Below are 18,040 nucleotides of genomic sequence, written 5' to 3' on the forward strand. Positions count from 1 at the left end.
TCCCAATTTAAACTCGACGGGAATAGTATTCTACGACCAATAATTCATTAATCTTCAAACCGATACGGTTATTATCTATTATTTTTTTAACTAATCCACTATATTGTGACTTTTTTTTAATACGATTTAAATGGGGTGGCACCCTCATCTTATCCTTCTAAAAAATATCTATATTGTTATTAATTCTATCTCTCAACCTTTGTTTATCCTTTATAGATATAAAATCTTGGGGTTTGCAACGATAACTTGGCATATCTACTATACGATCATTGACCAGGATATGCCTATGGTTGACTAATTGTCTGGCTTTAGGAATGGTAAGCGCCATACCCAATCGAAAAAGGATATTATCCAAGTGCATTTCAAGTAATTACAATAGAACCTGACCTATTGATCCCTTGGCTCTTCTAGCAATATGAACATATTGAAGTAATTGGCGTTCTGTAAGTCCATAATGAAAACGTAATCTTTGTTTTTCTTTTAGACGGACAGGATATTTAGAAGGTTTAGGAGGTTTAGAATGTTTTTTTTTACTAGGCTGTTCCGTTCTATTGGGTGTTTTCTTACTTAGTCCTGGTAAATTTTTGAGACGATTTATTATTTTTAAACGAGGTCCGCGATAACGAGACATAAAAAACTCCTTATTTCAAGAAATGAACAAATAATGTTGGAAAGAGGAATAATATAAAGAGTACGAATATTGGAATGATTTTATATAGAAATAGAGAAACAAATTATTTTTCAATTTTGTTTCTATTGTAGAGAGAAAAAAAGATATGTTTCAATCATTCATTTCTAGTTGAAACAGATTATGCCAGGGCAGACCCGGCGGACCAGCGATCAGAAATGGAAGAGTCTTTTCCTTATTTCATAGATTTCAACGTTGATAATGGAAGAAATGAAAAGAATAAAAATGAGCCAGCTATCGGGATCAAACCGATGACCATCACATTACAAGTGTGACGCTCTAACCTCTGAGCTAAGCAGGCTCATATGCATGCAGTATGTAGTCACATACTTATTGGCTGAAATGAAAAAATCTCTTCGAAATTGCTAGAATTATAGTGAATCGAATTAGAATAATGCAATTCAGATTAAAATGAATTGCATTGCATCAATTGATATTAATTTATTAAAATAAAGCAACAATGGGGCGTGGCCAAGTGGTAAGGCAGTAGGTTTTGGTCCTGTTATTCCGAAGGTTCGAATCCTTCCATCCCAGGTGGAACAGTATTATTGAAAAAAGAAATAAGAAGAAAAAAAATTCTTTTTTGATTTCTCATCCTTTCATAGACTATACTTATAGAACGGAAATATGATTTCAATAAGATCTAAATATAGAAAGGGATATTTTTGTGATGTATGATGGGAATACAGATCAAATGAGATAGAGATAAAGTCTAATTTATGAAATTATCCTATTGGATGTACGCTGGTCCTGCTCATATTGGAACCCTACGAGTAGCTAGTTCTTTCAAAAATGTGCATGCCATTATGCACGCTCCTCTAGGAGATGATTATTTCAATGTAATGCGTTCTATGTTAGAACGCGAAAGAGATTTTACTGCTGCAACTGCTAGCATAGTAGATCGTCACGTACTAGCACGTGGATCTCAAGAAAGAGTTGTGGATAATATTCTCCGGAAAGATAAAGAGGAACATCCTGATCTTATCATATTGACACCTACATGTACCTCTAGTATTTTGCAAGAAGATTTACAGAACTTTGTGAATAGAGCATCCATAATTTCTGATTCCGACGTAATTTTTGCAGATGTTGATCATTATCAAGTAAATGAAATTCAAGCAGCGGATAGAACTTTAGAACAGGTGGTTCGATATTATTTAGATAGATGTCATAGACAAGAAAAATGGGATCAATTTCTAACCGATGCGCCTTCTGTCAATATAATTGGAATTTTTACATTGGGTTTTCATAATCAACACGATTGTCGTGAGTTAAGACGTTTATTACGAGATTTGGACATCCAAATTAATCAAATAATTCCTGAAGGAGGATCTGTAGAAGAGCTTAAAAATTTACCAAAATCTTGGTTCAATTTAATTCCTTATCGTGAAGTGGGCTTGATGACAACAATGCATTTAAATAAAGAATATGGTATGCCTTACATATCTACAACTCCCATGGGAGCTGTAGATATGGCGGAGTGGATCCACCAGATTCAAAAAAATGTGAATACCTTGGCTCTTAGTTCATCCAGTAAAAGAGTGGATTATGAACCTTATATCGACGAACAGACTCGATTTGTTTCCCAAGCTGCTTGGTTTTCAAGATCTATTGATTGTCAGAATTTGATGGGCAAAGAAATAGTTGTTTTTGGTGATACAACGCACGCTGCTTCAATCACTAAGATACTTGTTCGAGAAATGGGGATTCGTGTGAGTTGTGCAGGTACTTATTGCAAACATGATGTGGAATGGTTCAAAGAGCAAATTCAAGGTTTCTACGATGAAATACTGATCATAGATGATCATGCTGAGGTAGAAGATATGATCGCTCACATGGAACCATCTGCAATATTTGGTACTCAAATGGAACGTCATATTGGTAAACATCTTGATATTCCTTGTGGAGTTATTTCTGCACCAGTTCATATACAAAACTTTCCCTTGGGATACCGACCCTTTCTAGGTTACGAAGGTACTAATCAAATAGTTGATCTAGTTTATAACTCATTTGCTCTAGGTATGGAGGACCATCTTCTAGATATTTTTGGTGGTCATGATACTAAAGAAATAATATCCAAATCATTGTCTACGGATATAGGCCTAATTTGGAATCCTGAAAGTCGACTAGAATTAAGTAAAATTCCTCGTTTTGCCAGAGAAAAGGTAGAAAGAAATACTGAGAAATTTGCACGACAAAAGGGGATTGAAACCATTACTGTCGAAGTAATGTACGCAGCTAAAGAAGCGTTGAATACCTAGCTCACTAGAGCAATGAATATATACATATATATATATATATATATATTCAAAATGTATTATAGAAATTGAGTTAATGACTATTCATAATTACATATCCATTTTGTATCAGATCAGAGATCTATCTTATCATAAAAATTAGTCTAAAAGCATGTGGTAGAAAGCAACGTGAAACTTGAACGACATGATTAGTTCTGTGGATTAAGGCATCCGCTATTTTGACTCGAAGATGCTCTTAGTTCAACATTTATCTCCTTAAAAAGATATGTTTAATAGACCAAGTATCAATTTCTTTTTTTTTTTTTTTTCAATTAGGGGCAGAATCTAGGGTTAATGTAAATTAAATCAACGAGCTATAACCACTTTGTAAGTTTACATCGAGCTAAAAAAAAAAAAAAAAAAGATGAAAGACGGCAAATGGAGAGAAATATTCCACTATATTAGTAATATTATCTTATTATTTAAGATAACTCAAGCATACTTGAGCTAAGAATACAGATTTTATCTGTCATTTTCCTTTTTTAATAATTAAAAGGAATAAGATATCTAATATTATCTATTTGTTCTATAATTAGGGAGATCCTAATTAAACAATTATTTCAATTACTTGAGCCGTATGAAGATAGTAATCGAGACATTTTCATTCTCCAAAACGTCCTGTAATCTTTAACCGATTTTGTGCTTCGATATAATTGCTTGGAGCAAGTGCTATAGCTTATTTCCAATACTCAGCAGCTTGATCAAACCAAGCTTCCGCAATTTCAGGATCTCCCTGTTGAATGGCCTATTCTCCTCGGTCGGGATAGATCAACTTCTAAAAGTTTTCTTCCCTTAGAACCGTACTTGAGAGTTTCCTACCTCATACGGCTCAATCAACTATTCTTTAGTCCTTTACCCAAACTTCCAAAATAGAAGAAATACGTTCAGGTTAACCGAAAGAACAGAATGGGTCAATGACATGAGTTTCAAACTTCACTTTCGATAAATGATCAGGTTTTCTCCTTTCTCCCACCCTAAAAAAGATGAAGTATTAGAAATAAAGAGATCTACTTCAGATTAGATCAGATAAAAATCTTTTTAAGAGGTAACTCTCTATGTTCTGTATAGAAATTTTGAAGAATACTTTCCTACCAGGAAAGTACTTCACGTCTTTAGGATTTGGCTCTATGGCTGGGACTAGATATGGATCATGATCTTACAACAATGGCATAATCGACTGCTTAAACAAAATCCACTGATGCCACTTGTCCTAGCTTATGTCCTAGCTTATGCCCTTGGTTATGGGTAAACAACTGGATCAACCGTATCGTAGGCGGAAACGCCTTCTTGTAATTTGTTACAATCCGAGGCATAAACAAAAACATGGCTAATTCCTATTATATATCACGATATGAATTCTAAAAGGAATTTTGGCATCCAATTTAGAATTATTATAATATAAGAAATATATATATATATATTTCTTATATTATATTACTTTTTTTTTTACTTCAAAATATCAAAATTTATCAAAAATTATAAGAAGATTTGCGTTGTGTCAAAAAATACAAAAAAATTTGTGTCAAAAACTAGAAGAAAATATGTGCCACGTAGAGCTACAAGAAGATTTTTGCCACGTAAAACTAAACATCGAATACTGAAAGGAGTTATATATGTTCAAGCAAGTTTTCGCAATACCATTGTTACTGTTACAGATACACAGGGGCAAGCGGTTTCTTGGTCTTCTGCCAGTGCTTGTGGAACCCTAGGGGTGACAACACTGGATTCTCGTCCTTATACCAGATCACAAAGGAGAGAGGGAGTAATTGATAATTATTTTGAGGATTTGCAAGGGTTATCATTTTCCATAAATTTCACTCCCAAAAGAAATGATAAAAGTAGGTCTTCCTCTCGTACCAGGACCACTCCTATACCTTCTTCTTCTTCAAGCCATTGGCAGGCACTAATGCTTACTGGAGTTCAAGCTCCTCCCCTTGTAACTATTTACCCTATTTTCATTATGGCCCAACCATGGGGTGCCGTAGTCGGACCTCTTTCCCTCGAAGCTCATAATCCACTTCCAAAAGGAGCAAATAATGTTCTACCTAGGTTTAATGGAGATGGAAAAGTCTCAGTTGAGGAACACTTGAATTATTTTAATGTAGCTACTGGGATACTAGTAGTACAATTTGAGGATGTGTTTGTTAGGATTTTTTCTCAAACTCTTACTGAAGGGGCAGCGGATTGGTTTAGTCATCTGCAAGCAAGATCTATAACTGATTGGCAAACAATGAAAACCGCTTTTGAGAAAAGGTTCAAGAGTTCTGATGATGAACACTCACTCTTGGCTCAACTCACACAAATGAAAAAAGAAATTCATGAGCCAATGAGGGACTATGTAGCTAGGTATAATGAGATTATCCATAAAATTCCCCAGGCTAAAAGACCAACTGCTGACAATCAACAATGTTTCTTTATAAACTCCATGCCTCCTGATGTTGGTTTCCACCTTAGAAGAAATAGGCCAACTGATCTCGAGACTGCACAAAATGAAGCTATAGAACTCAAAGATGACTTAATAACAACCGGGAAATGGAGAAAGGATGTGCAAATTCATCAAGGTCAACCCCAAGCTTCCACCTCTTCAACTGATCTAGTTGTTCAAAGGCTGGTCAATGATATGATTGCTTTGAAGAGGTAGATACCGAAACCTGGAGTTTCCTACCGACAACCTTATCAAGATATAAGCAAAAAAACCCCAAACCAGTATAATTATGGATGGTCTTTGCAGTTGCGTGCTGCCCTGCAAAGATTGCAAATAGAGGCTCCTCCTGAGAAGGGTGCTATGTGCTCTTTTCACCTCACTACAGACCATGATGGAGGTTCTTGTTTGGATATGATAAGACATGTTCAAATGAAAAACACAAAGGATGAACTAGGTGAGTTCTCTGAAGCAGAGAAAATTCAAGAGGTACCCGGCAACTCTGGATCATTCTACCTTGAATATGAGTCAAATTCAGAAAGAGGTGGTAATATTTTGGCAACTCTTGAAGATCCTGCGTGTGCAATCCTTACAAGAAATCAACGGACCTCCCAGCCCACTCCTTTCGTGAGCTCTTCTGGAGCTAATTACAAAGGTAAAGACCCCACAAGTAATGGTTTTCCTTCTCATGCAAAGACCCTTGAGGTTAAGGTTTTGCAAAGGAATCTTGAAAGTAAAAATAGTTCATCTCCTTCCCCCTCCTTTGACATAATTGAGTTTTGTAAAGCTTTGACTGTTCAACTTTCCACTACAGAATATTTGAAACTAAACTCGAAGGAACTAGACAAACTGGTCAAGTATGTAAAAGGAGATTCTTCTTTAGACTCCTCAGCGCATGAATGTGTGGGGCATAGTGATTTGTTTACTGCTGAAAAACCTACGTCTATCCCATGCCCTTCCATTGACTTGGTTAATCCCTGTGCTTTTCATAATGCTGAAGATAGGCTTGAAATTGAGGTTCTAAAACCTGAACCTTTCTACATATCCCTTCTCTTGAATGGTAAAAAACTTAGCAATTGTATAATAGATTCAGCAACATCAGATAACATAATGCCTTCATTTGTTGCTAGTTCCTTAGGTTTAACTCTTACTAAGACATTTGGGAGATGTTATTCAATGGATGGGAAGCAGGTCCCTCTTATTGGACATGTAAAGGATGTCTAGGCAGTGCTAGCAATATGTCCTGATAAAAGGGTAAAATTGACTATTCTGGTTGCTGACATTCCAGCAAGTTGTGGGATGCTTTTGAGTAGAACTTTTTGTAAGGAACTTGGAGGTGAAATTAAGATGGACTGGTCAGAAGCTATCATTCCACTTGGGAAACAGAAAATCAAAATTGAACCTGAACCGAAAAAAAAATACAAATTCTTTCCCTCTAATAATCCTAAAGCCTAGATTCTGTTTCAAGAATGTGAATTTGGAAACTATCTCATCCTTGTGCCTAATGAAAAAGAATTTAAAGAAGTAGTTGATGCTCATGGCAGATTGTGGCATATGAAATTTGATGGAAGTTGTGCCAATTCTGGCTCCGGAGCTGGGGTAGTTTTGCTCTCCCCAAATGGTAACATTTTTCCTTTTTCTTTCAAGTTGGATTTTAAGAATACTAATAATACTGCAGAGTATGAGGCATTATTGTTAGGATTAAATGAAGCCAAGTGTAAAGGTATTAAATTGCTCAAAGTTAAGGGGGATGCTGAGCTAATTGTCAGACAGGTGAGGAATGCCTATTCAGTTAAGAATGATAGATTGAGACATTATAGAAATAGAATTTGGGATGAGATAGAATTTTTTGATGCCTTCTCGATTGAAGCTATACCAAGGGATCAAAACATTAGGATGGATTCGTTGGCTGTTTTAGCCTCTCTTTTGTTACCACACCCAAACTTTAAGGATGATTCATATAGGATTGAAATGATTTATAGGCCTAGTGTCCCTGATAATTTAAACCATTGGCAAGTATTTGATACAGATGCTCAAATCAAAGACTTTCTAGAATCTGCTCATTCTTTCTCCCAATCATATTTTGAAGGTTCTGAAAATAATTGCAAGGAATTTAGTCCAGATTCAGGTGCTGATTCTGAAAACAATTTCATTCAGCTTAAAGGGAATAAAATTATGAAAGGGCTAGTGACTTTGGAAAGATTTTCACCTGAAATGATGCGTTCATAGGCAAGAAATCTCTTGAGGAAGACAGGAAAGGAAGTTGTGAAAAGATTAATCTAGGTGATGAATCTAATCCTAAGGTGGTAACAATTGGCAAATGTTGCTCCTCTAAGGAAAAATGAATTCTTAGTGGGATATTGAAGGAATACATTGATGTTTTTGCTTGGTCCTATGATGATTTGAAGGAGTTTAGGGATGGGCATTTTCAACATCAAATCCCGTTGAAGCTTGATGTTTCTCCTTTCAGACAAAAATTGAGAAATTTTAATCCCATGATGGCAGACTCAATTTTTAAGGAAGTAGATAAAATGCTTAAAGCCAGAATCATATATCCAATTCATCACTCTACATGGGTAGCCAACATTGTGCCCTTGAGGAAGAAGAATGGGGAGATTCGGATTTGTGTAGATTTTCACAACTTGAATCAGGCAAGTCTTAAGGACAACTACACCTTACCCAATATGGATCATATTCTGCAGATGGTATCTGGGTCAGAAATGATGTCGATGTTAGATGGTTTTTCTGGTTACAATCAGATTAGTGTTGCAAAGAATGAACACAAGACAACCTTCATCACTCTGTGGGGAACATTCATATATAATCGTATGCCATTTGGTTTAATAAATGCTGGAGAAACCTTTCAAAGGGCTATGGATTCTTCTTTTAAGGATTTTCATGACAGAATTATTATTGTTTACCTAGATGACTTGACAATGTTTTCTAAAGAAAGGAAGAATCATCTCAAGGACCTGAGGGCAGTTCTACAACGCTGTCGAGAGCATGGAATCTCCTTGAACCCAAAGAAGTTAATTTTCTGTGTAACTAAGGGTAAATTATTGGGGCATATCATTTCAAAAGAAGGTGTCAAGATTGATCCGGAGAGAGTCAATGTAATTCAATGTCTCAGCTTGCCTTCAAATCGGACTGGAGTAAGGTCTTTCTTGGGCTAGGTGAATTTCTTAAGACGGTTCGTACCAGAATTTGCGGAAACTACCAAACATATCATTAGCCTATTGAGTGAAAGGCATCCTTTCAAATGGATTGAAGAAGCCAAAGAAGCTTTTGAAAAAATCAAGAGTTCAATTGCAAATGCGCCTACTCTCATCAACCCGGATTTCAAAAAGGATTTCATTTTATACTGCTATGCCTCAGAACATACAATGTCTGGAATACTATTTCAAATGGATGAATCTAGGATAGAAGCACCTATAGCGTTCATTGGCATTCCACTCAAGAAGCATGAGCTTAAGTATTCACTTTCAAAGAAACAAGCCTTTGCTGTGGTCAAAGTTGTAAAACAATTTTGGTATTACATTCTGCACTCTCACTCTATGGTTTTTGTTTCAGATTCCGTAGTGAAAAGCATTTTAACTCAACAAGAGGTCAGACTCAATAAAAGAGCAACATGGGTAACAAAAATCCAGGAATATGATCTAGACATTCACCCTACAAAGACAGTCAAAGGACAAGGCTTATGTAAATTGATAGCAGGAAATGAGGTGGAAACAGGAAAAGAGTTACCATTGACCCTATTTATTGGATTACAAGATACCTCATTTTCTGATGTGGCCTACTATTTGACTTATGGCAGCTGCCCAAGTCATTTGTCAGCAAAGCAGCAAAGGAATCTTAAGTTAAAGGCTTTTAAGTATGTTATTTGGCAGGATGTCCTGTACAAAAAAGGTTTGGATGGAACATACTTAAGGTGTGTGGATAAGCCTCAACAGCAAAAAATTCTCGAGGTTTATCATGATGAAGCCTGTGGTGTGCATTTCTCATCCTCTGTAACTGCCTTCAAGATTTTAAGGATTTGCTTTTATTATCCTAGCATGTTTCGAGATGCGTATATTTATGTTAAGAAATGTGAAAAATGCCAACTCTTTTCTGAGAAACCACATTTAGCGGCTCTGCCTCTAAGGCCTGTGGTAATAGATGAACCCTTCAAATAGTGGGGTATTGATTTCATTGGGCCGATAAATCCTCATTCTAGTGCTGGGCATATGTACATTTTGACAGAAACTAATTATTTTACCAAGTGGGTGGAGGCTATTCCCACTAAAAAGGCAAACTCAGAGGTCGTGTGTAACTTTCTCAAGATTGCATCCTGGTCCATTTTGGAGTTCCTCAAAAGATTGTTGTAGATAATGCATCTTATTTCTCCTCTAAAGAACTAACTATGTTTTGCTGTGAACATCAGATTACCCTCTCACATTCCTCTAATTACTTTCCACAGGGTAATGGACTTGCAGAATCAAGTAACAAGAACCTGATAGCAGTTATGAAGAAGTTGTGTCGGCATTATGTGAACAGGTATGAGGACATAATGACATTGTATGTTGTCACTGATGTCAATATGCTGAAGAGGTGAGAACTAACATTTGTGCCAAAGTGAAGCGGTGTGCTTGTTCAAGGTGAACCGACATATGGTTATGGGAACCGGCACATGGAAGCATTGTATGACTACCGGTTGGTATTCTCAACTTGAGGGTTTCCGGTTGAAGTGCTTTAAGCCTGTGTGGCTCAATTAGTGACTTTGTGTGATGAGTTAGCATGATAACAAAGAACAAATCATGCTGCCATGTAAGCCTTGTGAGCATGAAGGATCTTGCATGAAGAAGATTGTTCCTACCTACCTCGGGAATGTGCGAAGTCTATAAACAGTGATAATGTGTGATGGGTTATCAGCCGCCATGAAATCGGTGGAAAACGAATGATGGAGATTAATGCAGTGTGCTCAATGGTCAGGATTGAACCATTTGAATCACTTAACCTAATAGGTTTAGGGTTTAGGGTTTATGCTACCGACCTATATGTTTTCCTATAAGGTCGATGTTGTGACTCTTTCTAGGGTTGTTGGCAAAAGTTGTGTGTGTGTATCCAAGAGAAGAGATATGTGATTCTTGCCAAACCAAAGGAGAGAAGTGATACTTGCAGAGTGTAAGTGCAGAAGGTGAAAAGGAGCTTAAGCGGATCTGCATTGGCATTGAGTGTTATTACCAGATCATTGTAATACCTGTTGATCTCTAACCACTTCAACAGTTGAGAAATCCCTTAACAGGGTAGCTTTAACAGGCTTGCTGTAAATCCTTTAACAGGGTGACTCAAAACCATTGAGTTCTTGAAATCCTCTAACAAGGTAACCTTTAACAGGGTTTAACCCTTAACTGGGTATTCTAGCCATCCCTTAATCGGGTGATCCCTAACAGGATCAGTTCCTAATAGAACCCATTGTATCAGTCTTTAACCAGACAAGGCTCCTAACAGAGCGGACTTCTAAAGAGTTCAAAAACAAGCTTGTGGGTATTCATCCCCACCATGGTTTTTCCTAGTTGGATTTCCACATGAAAAATATGTGTGTCATGTGTTTTGTCTTTTTCATGTGATGCTATACTATTTTCTGTCTAGTAGTGAATCATGTTAATCTAGTTGCTTATATGTATAGCTTTGATGGTAGATTACTTGTTCATGCATTAGGGCGAAATGGAAATGAAGTGTTAGATTGTATGAGAAGATAAGTGTCAACCGGTTTGTGCTTGTCTCAGTTACTTTGTGTTTTGCCGATTGTACTCTGTTTAAGGACCGGTGTCACTGTTTGTCTGTCAATGCACAGTGTCTATAGACAAACTGGTTCAAGAGTGCATTTTTGTCTGTACTGATTCACCCCCCCCTCTCAGTACCAATTGGGTACTATTCATTCATCATTGTGTTATCAAGTTGGTTGACGAAAATGCTTGAAATTGGCATAAGAAGGTATATGAAGCTTTATGGGGAGATAGAATTACGCCTAAAAGAGCCATTGGAATGGTACCTTTTGAGCTTGTGTATGGGATCGGCGCAAAACTTTCTTTACCCCTGGAATTGTTAGCAGCCAAGCTTCATATAGTAGTGGAGGATTCTTTTTTTCAGAATACTCTAGAGAAGAGGGTTATGTATCTAATGAAGTTGGAGGAAGAAAGAGAGATGTTGGTGGATAGAATTACGGAGCATCAGAACAGAGTGAAGAGGATTTTTGACATGAGAGCTCGACCAAGAGGTTTCCTTAAAGGAGATGAAGTACTGTTATGGGATAAAAGGAAAGAACCAAAGGGTGCCCACAACAAATTTGACTCATTATGGAAAGGCCCATTCAAGATCTATGAAGTGGTGGGACAAAATGCTTTTAGACTCAACTACTCTAATGGAAGGGTTATGCCCTATACTTACAATGGGTAAGATCTCAAGCTCTACAAACTGTGAAACCTGTGGTTGGGATTTCTTGTATATAGTAGTTTAGGTGTTTTGTTTCGTGTTTGTTTAGGTGTAGGTCTTCCTTTGTTCCCTTATCTATTTTTGGCCATGCGAAACCAGAGATTTAGAGTTCTTTGCATTTTCCTTCACAAAATACAATCCCCAGTCAGAGCCAATGTTACTGCGTCATTTATCCTTCATGACAAGAGTAAATCACACTATAAAATTTCATTCGGAGTCCTTTTCTTTCTTGCAATGCCTCGGTTCAAGCCCTTAGTCCATTTGTAAATTGTCTTTAAATTAAAAAATGCCAAGTTTTAGTAATTGGTCGAACTCCGTGAACACATTCAACCATTTTGAACCAGGTTCATTAGGTTTATTTAGGTTCCATGGGTTCTTAGGTGTCTTGGGGGTTTTTCATACTAACAATCTCTTAAAGTGTGTTGCAGTGGTTCCTTATTGGTCTCGTTCGGTGATGTGTTATGTCATCTCTCTTCAGGCATTGAACTCTTTGAACCTAGTTCAAAAGGTTCAAATGTGTTCAATATGTTCAACATAGTTCAAATGGTCAGCAACACATGACATAGTTAATCCTTTTAGAAAAGATTTCTCCTAGGCACGATGTACGCCTTGAACTACTTGAACCCCAATGAAGTCTATTCAGAATGTTCATGTGTGTTCAAATTTGGTAGATCCCATGAGTTAAAAGATTTGATGGTGCATTTATTGCCAAGTATGAGGAAGGCCAACCATATCTTGGGTGATGTCAATTGTTGGAGTTTCGAAGCAAGTAATCATTTTGGGAACTGGTGGTTACTTCAAAAATGCCACCATGCATTCAATGCATGCGTGCGATGTCCAATCCACAAGCTCAATACACTTAAACTGACGATTGGAATTATTGTACTTAATAAGTCTGTATTATTGCTCTTGCTATAAGGTATGAGAGGATTTATTCTCTAAAAAAATGTTCCTTGTCACTGCGGTGTTATTTTTCTTGGATAGAAGGTTTGTTTGCTGGTAGTCATCTGGTTGCTCTCAACTATGAAGGTGAGTCCATTTCTTGTCCTCTCTAGTGATTTTTACCTGCATTTCTTCTCTCGTAGTAAGGTTTGCTGAAAGAAAATAAGGCTTGTCATTTATGAATTGGGATGAGGAAGAAGAGGACGATATACAGCTGAAAACAAAAAGGGTTTTGGAGAGAACCGCATAATGGATTGAAAGGAAGAAAGCAGTGAAATTAGGCACCAAGCCTAACTCTGCAAGAAATAGTGAGGTTACTCTGCGTTCACCAAAGCATTTTTCTAATAATGCTTCTATGCCTGTTCATGTAGGTAAGGATAAAAGGCCACCTCAGGTTAGGCACAAGTCTAATCCAACTTTGGATTTCTCCACTCCTTGACATACCCGATCACAAAGTGCTGCTCAGAGAAGGATGGATCAAGCTAAGGATACAAAGGTGAAGGATAAGATTCTTGAAGCTCAAATATTTGAGGTTGAAGATCTGGATGGTGGCATTTCTAATACCCTAGATTCTGTTGGCATTTTTGATGTTTATGTTGTGATTGTCATTGATGGACACACACTTGCATTAAGATCCTCTTTATATGTATGTGGTAAAGCACAACCGGTATTTGTTCCAACCGGTATGTTGTATTATAGTCTTTAGACCATTGATGTTTTACAGAATGTGTTTCCCGGTCTGAAGCGACATGTTGACCTTAAGCGGTATGAGGGATTAAAGCGGCATAACACATTTCTACTAGTCTTCATTTTTGTCAAACCAGGAACCGGTATTTTGTATGAACCGGTAGTACTTTGTGATGACTTACCACCCACTGATTGTTTGACAGTGCTGACACTGTAGCGATGCTTTTTGTGATGTACTACCTAATATGTCTAGGTTTATTAAACCTAGGAAATTGTGATGTAATCCTATTGGATTGACATGAAATTAGTTTCCTTTATAAGGACATCATGTCTAGGGTTTTAGGTTGTTGTTATTCTTGTTGCGAGAGTTGATATTGCGGCTAGGGTTTAAGGTGGTTGAGAAGTTAGAGAGATTATGAATGTGTAGAAAACTGAAGTAATGCAGTAGTGCATTAAGAATGAGCTATCAAGGATCTAACCGAGCAGTCAGTGCTATTAGCTAGATCAAACACTTGTTGATTACTCACATCTTTGGCAAGTATGTAGCCCTTAACTGGGTGTAGGCCCAAAAGCCTCTTGTAAATCCTCTAACAAGGTGGTTCACATCTGTAAGTCTAAAATCCTCTAGCAAGGTAGTCTTTAATCGGACTTGTCTCCTAATAGAGATTGAGAATCCTAACAGGATCTGTTCTGGTAAAGAACGCTGTAGACCTTAACCGGTCTGGTTCCTATTATGCAGATAGTGACTTGTGAGTTCCATCTCACTGTGGTTTTTCCCATTTGGGTTTCGACGTCAAAATATCTTGTGTTATGGTGTTTGTGCTTCTGTGGGCAAATGCATTATTAGCTATTTGGGTTGCATGTTTGTTAACTAGTTTGTTTATTAAATTGTTTTACCGGTTTACTGCTAGTCTTGCAAAGTGTTTAAGTGCTAAGGTTTTTGGCATACTAATTCACCCCCCCCTCTTTGTATTCATCAATTGGTATCAAAGCCAACCTTTCTATAAGTTTAACCACTTGGAAAGAGATATGGGGGAATACACCTTGAGGGAACTTACTCAATGGCTCACTCAGTCTGAGCAAGCCTATGATGATCTTATGGTCAATTACAAGGCATCTCAAGCAAAAATGAGAGAACATGCAGAAAAGCTGATGGAGCTATCTGAAAATAGTTCTGCAGATGAAGTAGATATGGAAGCCCTAATTGCAGAAGTAAATAAGTTGAATGAATCAAACTCCAACCTGAGAAAGGAGTTGAAAGGACTAACTATCAGGATGTGTCAAGAGCTTGAGAACCAGAGAAAAGCTGAAGACCTAGTGAAAGAAAGAGATATTGAGATCTCCAAGCTAAAACAAGAGATGAGTGCCCTAAATGCTCAACTCCATGCAAACAAGGTGGAAAAGGAAGACATGCAAGGAGAACTGAACACTGCCATCTCTGAGAATGAAAACCTGTGTGAAACAAATGCTGCTATTTCCAAAGAACTCTCTGAGTCAAAGGAAATACTTGCTAAGTTCAGCAAAAGTACTGTCAAGCTAGAGCAAAAGCTTGAATCGGCCAAACCGGTCAAGAATACCAATGGACTTGGTTATTCCGGTCATGAGGAAGGTGAGACCTCTGGTACAAATGCTAGAGCATCAAAGAAACAACTGACATCAAAGGATAAAGGTAAGCAAAAGTTTAAACCTGTTTGTTTCAATTGTCTTAAAGAAGGACATACTGCTAATGTGTGTAGGAGTAAGGCTTACAATAATTTTCCTTATTTCCTAAATGATAAGCCTAGACCCTATAGATTTGATGGTAATTGTTATGCATGCAACAAGTATGGGCATAGAGCATCTGAATGCAGGTCTGTTATGAATAACACTGGAAGATATCCTCAGAGGACCCAAGGAGCTAGTCCTAAACCTTTTATGAATCAGAATCACAACCAGTTTAATGTCTTCAATCATCAGCCAAGAAGTGGTGGTTATCAAGCGGCAACTAGATGGAGAGAAAATTGTATGATTTGTCATGGTCATGGTCACACTGCTGCAACATGGAGAAGGAAGAGTGGAAACATGAACAATGGACCTTGGAGAGCATCTGGATTGGTCTGCTATCACTGCAACAAATCGGGTCACATTGCCAGATTCTATAGATCAAGAAAGAGCATATCTGATGATATACCGATCACTCTAGAAGGAGACATTGATGTTGACATTGTTCAAGTGGATATGAACAAAACCTGGAAGAAGAAACTAGCGGTGTTACAAGAGGAACCAGTTTCTGCACCTAGTGTGGAAATCTCAGAATTGACAAACTAAGCTTCAGAAAAGCTTAGGGGGAGCAAACGGCAAAATGTTTCGAACCCCCAGTTTTCACCGATAAAAGACTTTAACCGGTACGTTATACCTATCATTAGGCTAAAGACCCAAAACGGTAAAAAGGCAAAATTAGGGTTTATGCTCTAATGGAGGAGCATTAATGACGGTAGGTGAGGACTATGTTTAAAAGCATTTTTGAAATCATTTCTCACAATCCGTTTTCGAGTGAAGAAAAGTTTTTCAAAGAGCAGAGCGATGAAAAGGTGATTTGAGGAGAGATTTGGAGAAATTGAGAAATTGCGAAGGAGATTCAAATCAAATTGGAAACGGTCAAGTGGATTTCACAAAGCGGTGATTCATCAACCGACAGAGTGTGAAGTAAAGGAGAATCTGCAAGCCCTAATTTTGCGTGTTTCAAAAGGTATTTCTCGAGTTCTTAAGGTTTCTATCATGGCTTCCGCATCTCATACCAGTTCTAGTGCATCTATTGAGTCTGAAAGTTTTATTCAACGAAAGTCAAAGTATAATGCCCTATCACAAGTTCTTGCTGGAGTGATAGTAGAAGAGGGAATCTTAGATTATATTGATTGTAAACTCGAAGACCTAGGGTCTCTAGCTATCCACACCCAGTTAGGTCTATTTTGCAGTAAAGATAAGAAGATCAAACTGGAGTTTAATATTTTGGAGAAGAAAAAGCTCCACAATGTTGTCTACTTCCTGGAAGATTTTATAGAGGATCACATAAGGATCATTCTGAGCAGAGTCCATGGTGATAAGATGTACCTGTAAAGGACACATGACATCATGCCGCAGGCAATTCATGCAGTCATTGATTTTTGCAATACAGGGGATGTGCCAGCCCTAAGGACAGTTAGCAAAACTGAGATGTCCAAGCTCACCAGTTCAATGAGTGACTCACGTGGCATGACTATAAATTCAATCAAGGATGATTTGGTTAAGTATGCCTGCATGGTGATAGGCTACCAGACATTCTCTGCCAGCAGAATCAACTCTGTATCTTCTACAGTGGTAAATGCCGCTTACCGGATAATAAAGGAGGATGCATCATTTGATCTGTGCACCGGTATGCAGAGACAACTCTTGTTGAATTTGAAGGTGATCAAATAGGATAATGCACTTAGGTTCAAGTTTGGACAACTACTGGTAGGGTTGTTCTTCTATTTCCAAGGCTACTTCCCAGGAGTAGGAGACGTTCAGTGGTCTGATGACCAATCGGTAACTAAGCAAATCAAGGAAAGCATTGAAGCACTTGGAACCGGTTACCTTGATATTCTGAACAAGTATTTTGATGAGTTCAGAAGGAAGATGAGCCAAAGAGTGAGGATCTCAGGTGATATCATCAAGAAATATGAAGATGACATCTGCTTCATCATCCAAGTAGATAAATGCATAATGGAGGCTGTTAAGCCTAGATAGGAAGAAGTGGAGCCAATGGGCTATGAGGTGATGTATGACATGCTGGAAGGGTATGCCTCTACCCTTATTGCCTCACCGCTTGATCCTAAGGTGAAGAGAACCGACACCTACCTAGAGAGGATAACACCAGTTGAGGAACCACCAACAGTGAAAGAGAAAGGACCGACAGTGAAGAAGGCAAAGGCAGTGCCTGCAACATCAGCATTGGTTACTACTGCAACTCCAAAAGTGACCAAACGGTCACCAGCTAAGAAGAAACTGGAAGTTGAACCGACTAAAGTGTTCCAGAGAAAGAGGAAGACAAGGAACACCTCTCCAGACTTAGAAGAAACCTTGTCTAAGGAAAAGCCAAAGAAAACATGTCAAGCAAAGAAGAAGACCAAGAATGAACCGACATCTTCTGCACCAATAAATATAGATATCTCCTCCTATAAACCTTTGATACATTGTCAAAGAATAATAAAGAATATTAGGAGAAAAGTGTTAAATGATTTACTTGAGTGTTTTGTGACTTCAATGAGGATGAAAAGGAAGCAGTTGAAAATGAAATAATTCAGTATCTGTGTAGTAATGATCGGTCACCCTCAGAGATTAAGTCTCAGACACCGAATTCTTTATATATGTCATTAGATAATAGATGGTGCATTTCCATAGAGAAAGAACAAGAAATTAGGAAGAAAGTTTTTGCACAGTACTTTCCCGACCTGTCAAATTCTAAACTGTATGATGTTATTGACCAAAATAAAGGACTCTGCTTCACTAGAAAAAGAAGACTCTGGTTGTTAGAAG

General features: G+C 37.7%; 1 protein-coding gene and 1 non-coding gene across 2 annotated transcripts; one reads left to right on the forward strand and one right to left on the reverse strand.

Moving 5' to 3' along the window:
• Window positions 1-916: 916 nt before the first annotated feature.
• TRNAT-UGU (transfer RNA threonine (anticodon UGU)) lies at window positions 917-989 on the reverse strand. Its single transcript has one exon. It is a non-coding gene; the product is annotated as a tRNA-Thr (tRNA).
• Window positions 990-1,392: 403 nt separating this feature from the next.
• Window positions 1,393-2,958, forward strand: LOC131077139 (light-independent protochlorophyllide reductase subunit B-like). The gene has a single exon (XM_058014563.2). It carries the CDS (start codon window positions 1,408-1,410, stop codon window positions 2,947-2,949), a length of 1,542 nt encoding a protein of 513 aa, XP_057870546.2. The 5' UTR covers window positions 1,393-1,407; the 3' UTR covers window positions 2,950-2,958.
• The last annotated feature ends 15,082 nt before the right edge of the window (window positions 2,959-18,040 follow it).

The sequence above is a fragment of the Cryptomeria japonica genome, chromosome 9, assembly GCF_030272615.1.
Source record: "Cryptomeria japonica chromosome 9, Sugi_1.0, whole genome shotgun sequence".
NCBI classification, from domain to species: Eukaryota; Viridiplantae; Streptophyta; class Pinopsida; order Cupressales; family Cupressaceae; genus Cryptomeria; species Cryptomeria japonica.

Excerpts from the sequence above, each read along its gene's own strand:
- LOC131077139 (XM_058014563.2), top strand. The coding sequence starts at position 1,408 with ATGAAATTATCCTATTGGATGTACGCTGGTCCTGCTCATATTGGAACC.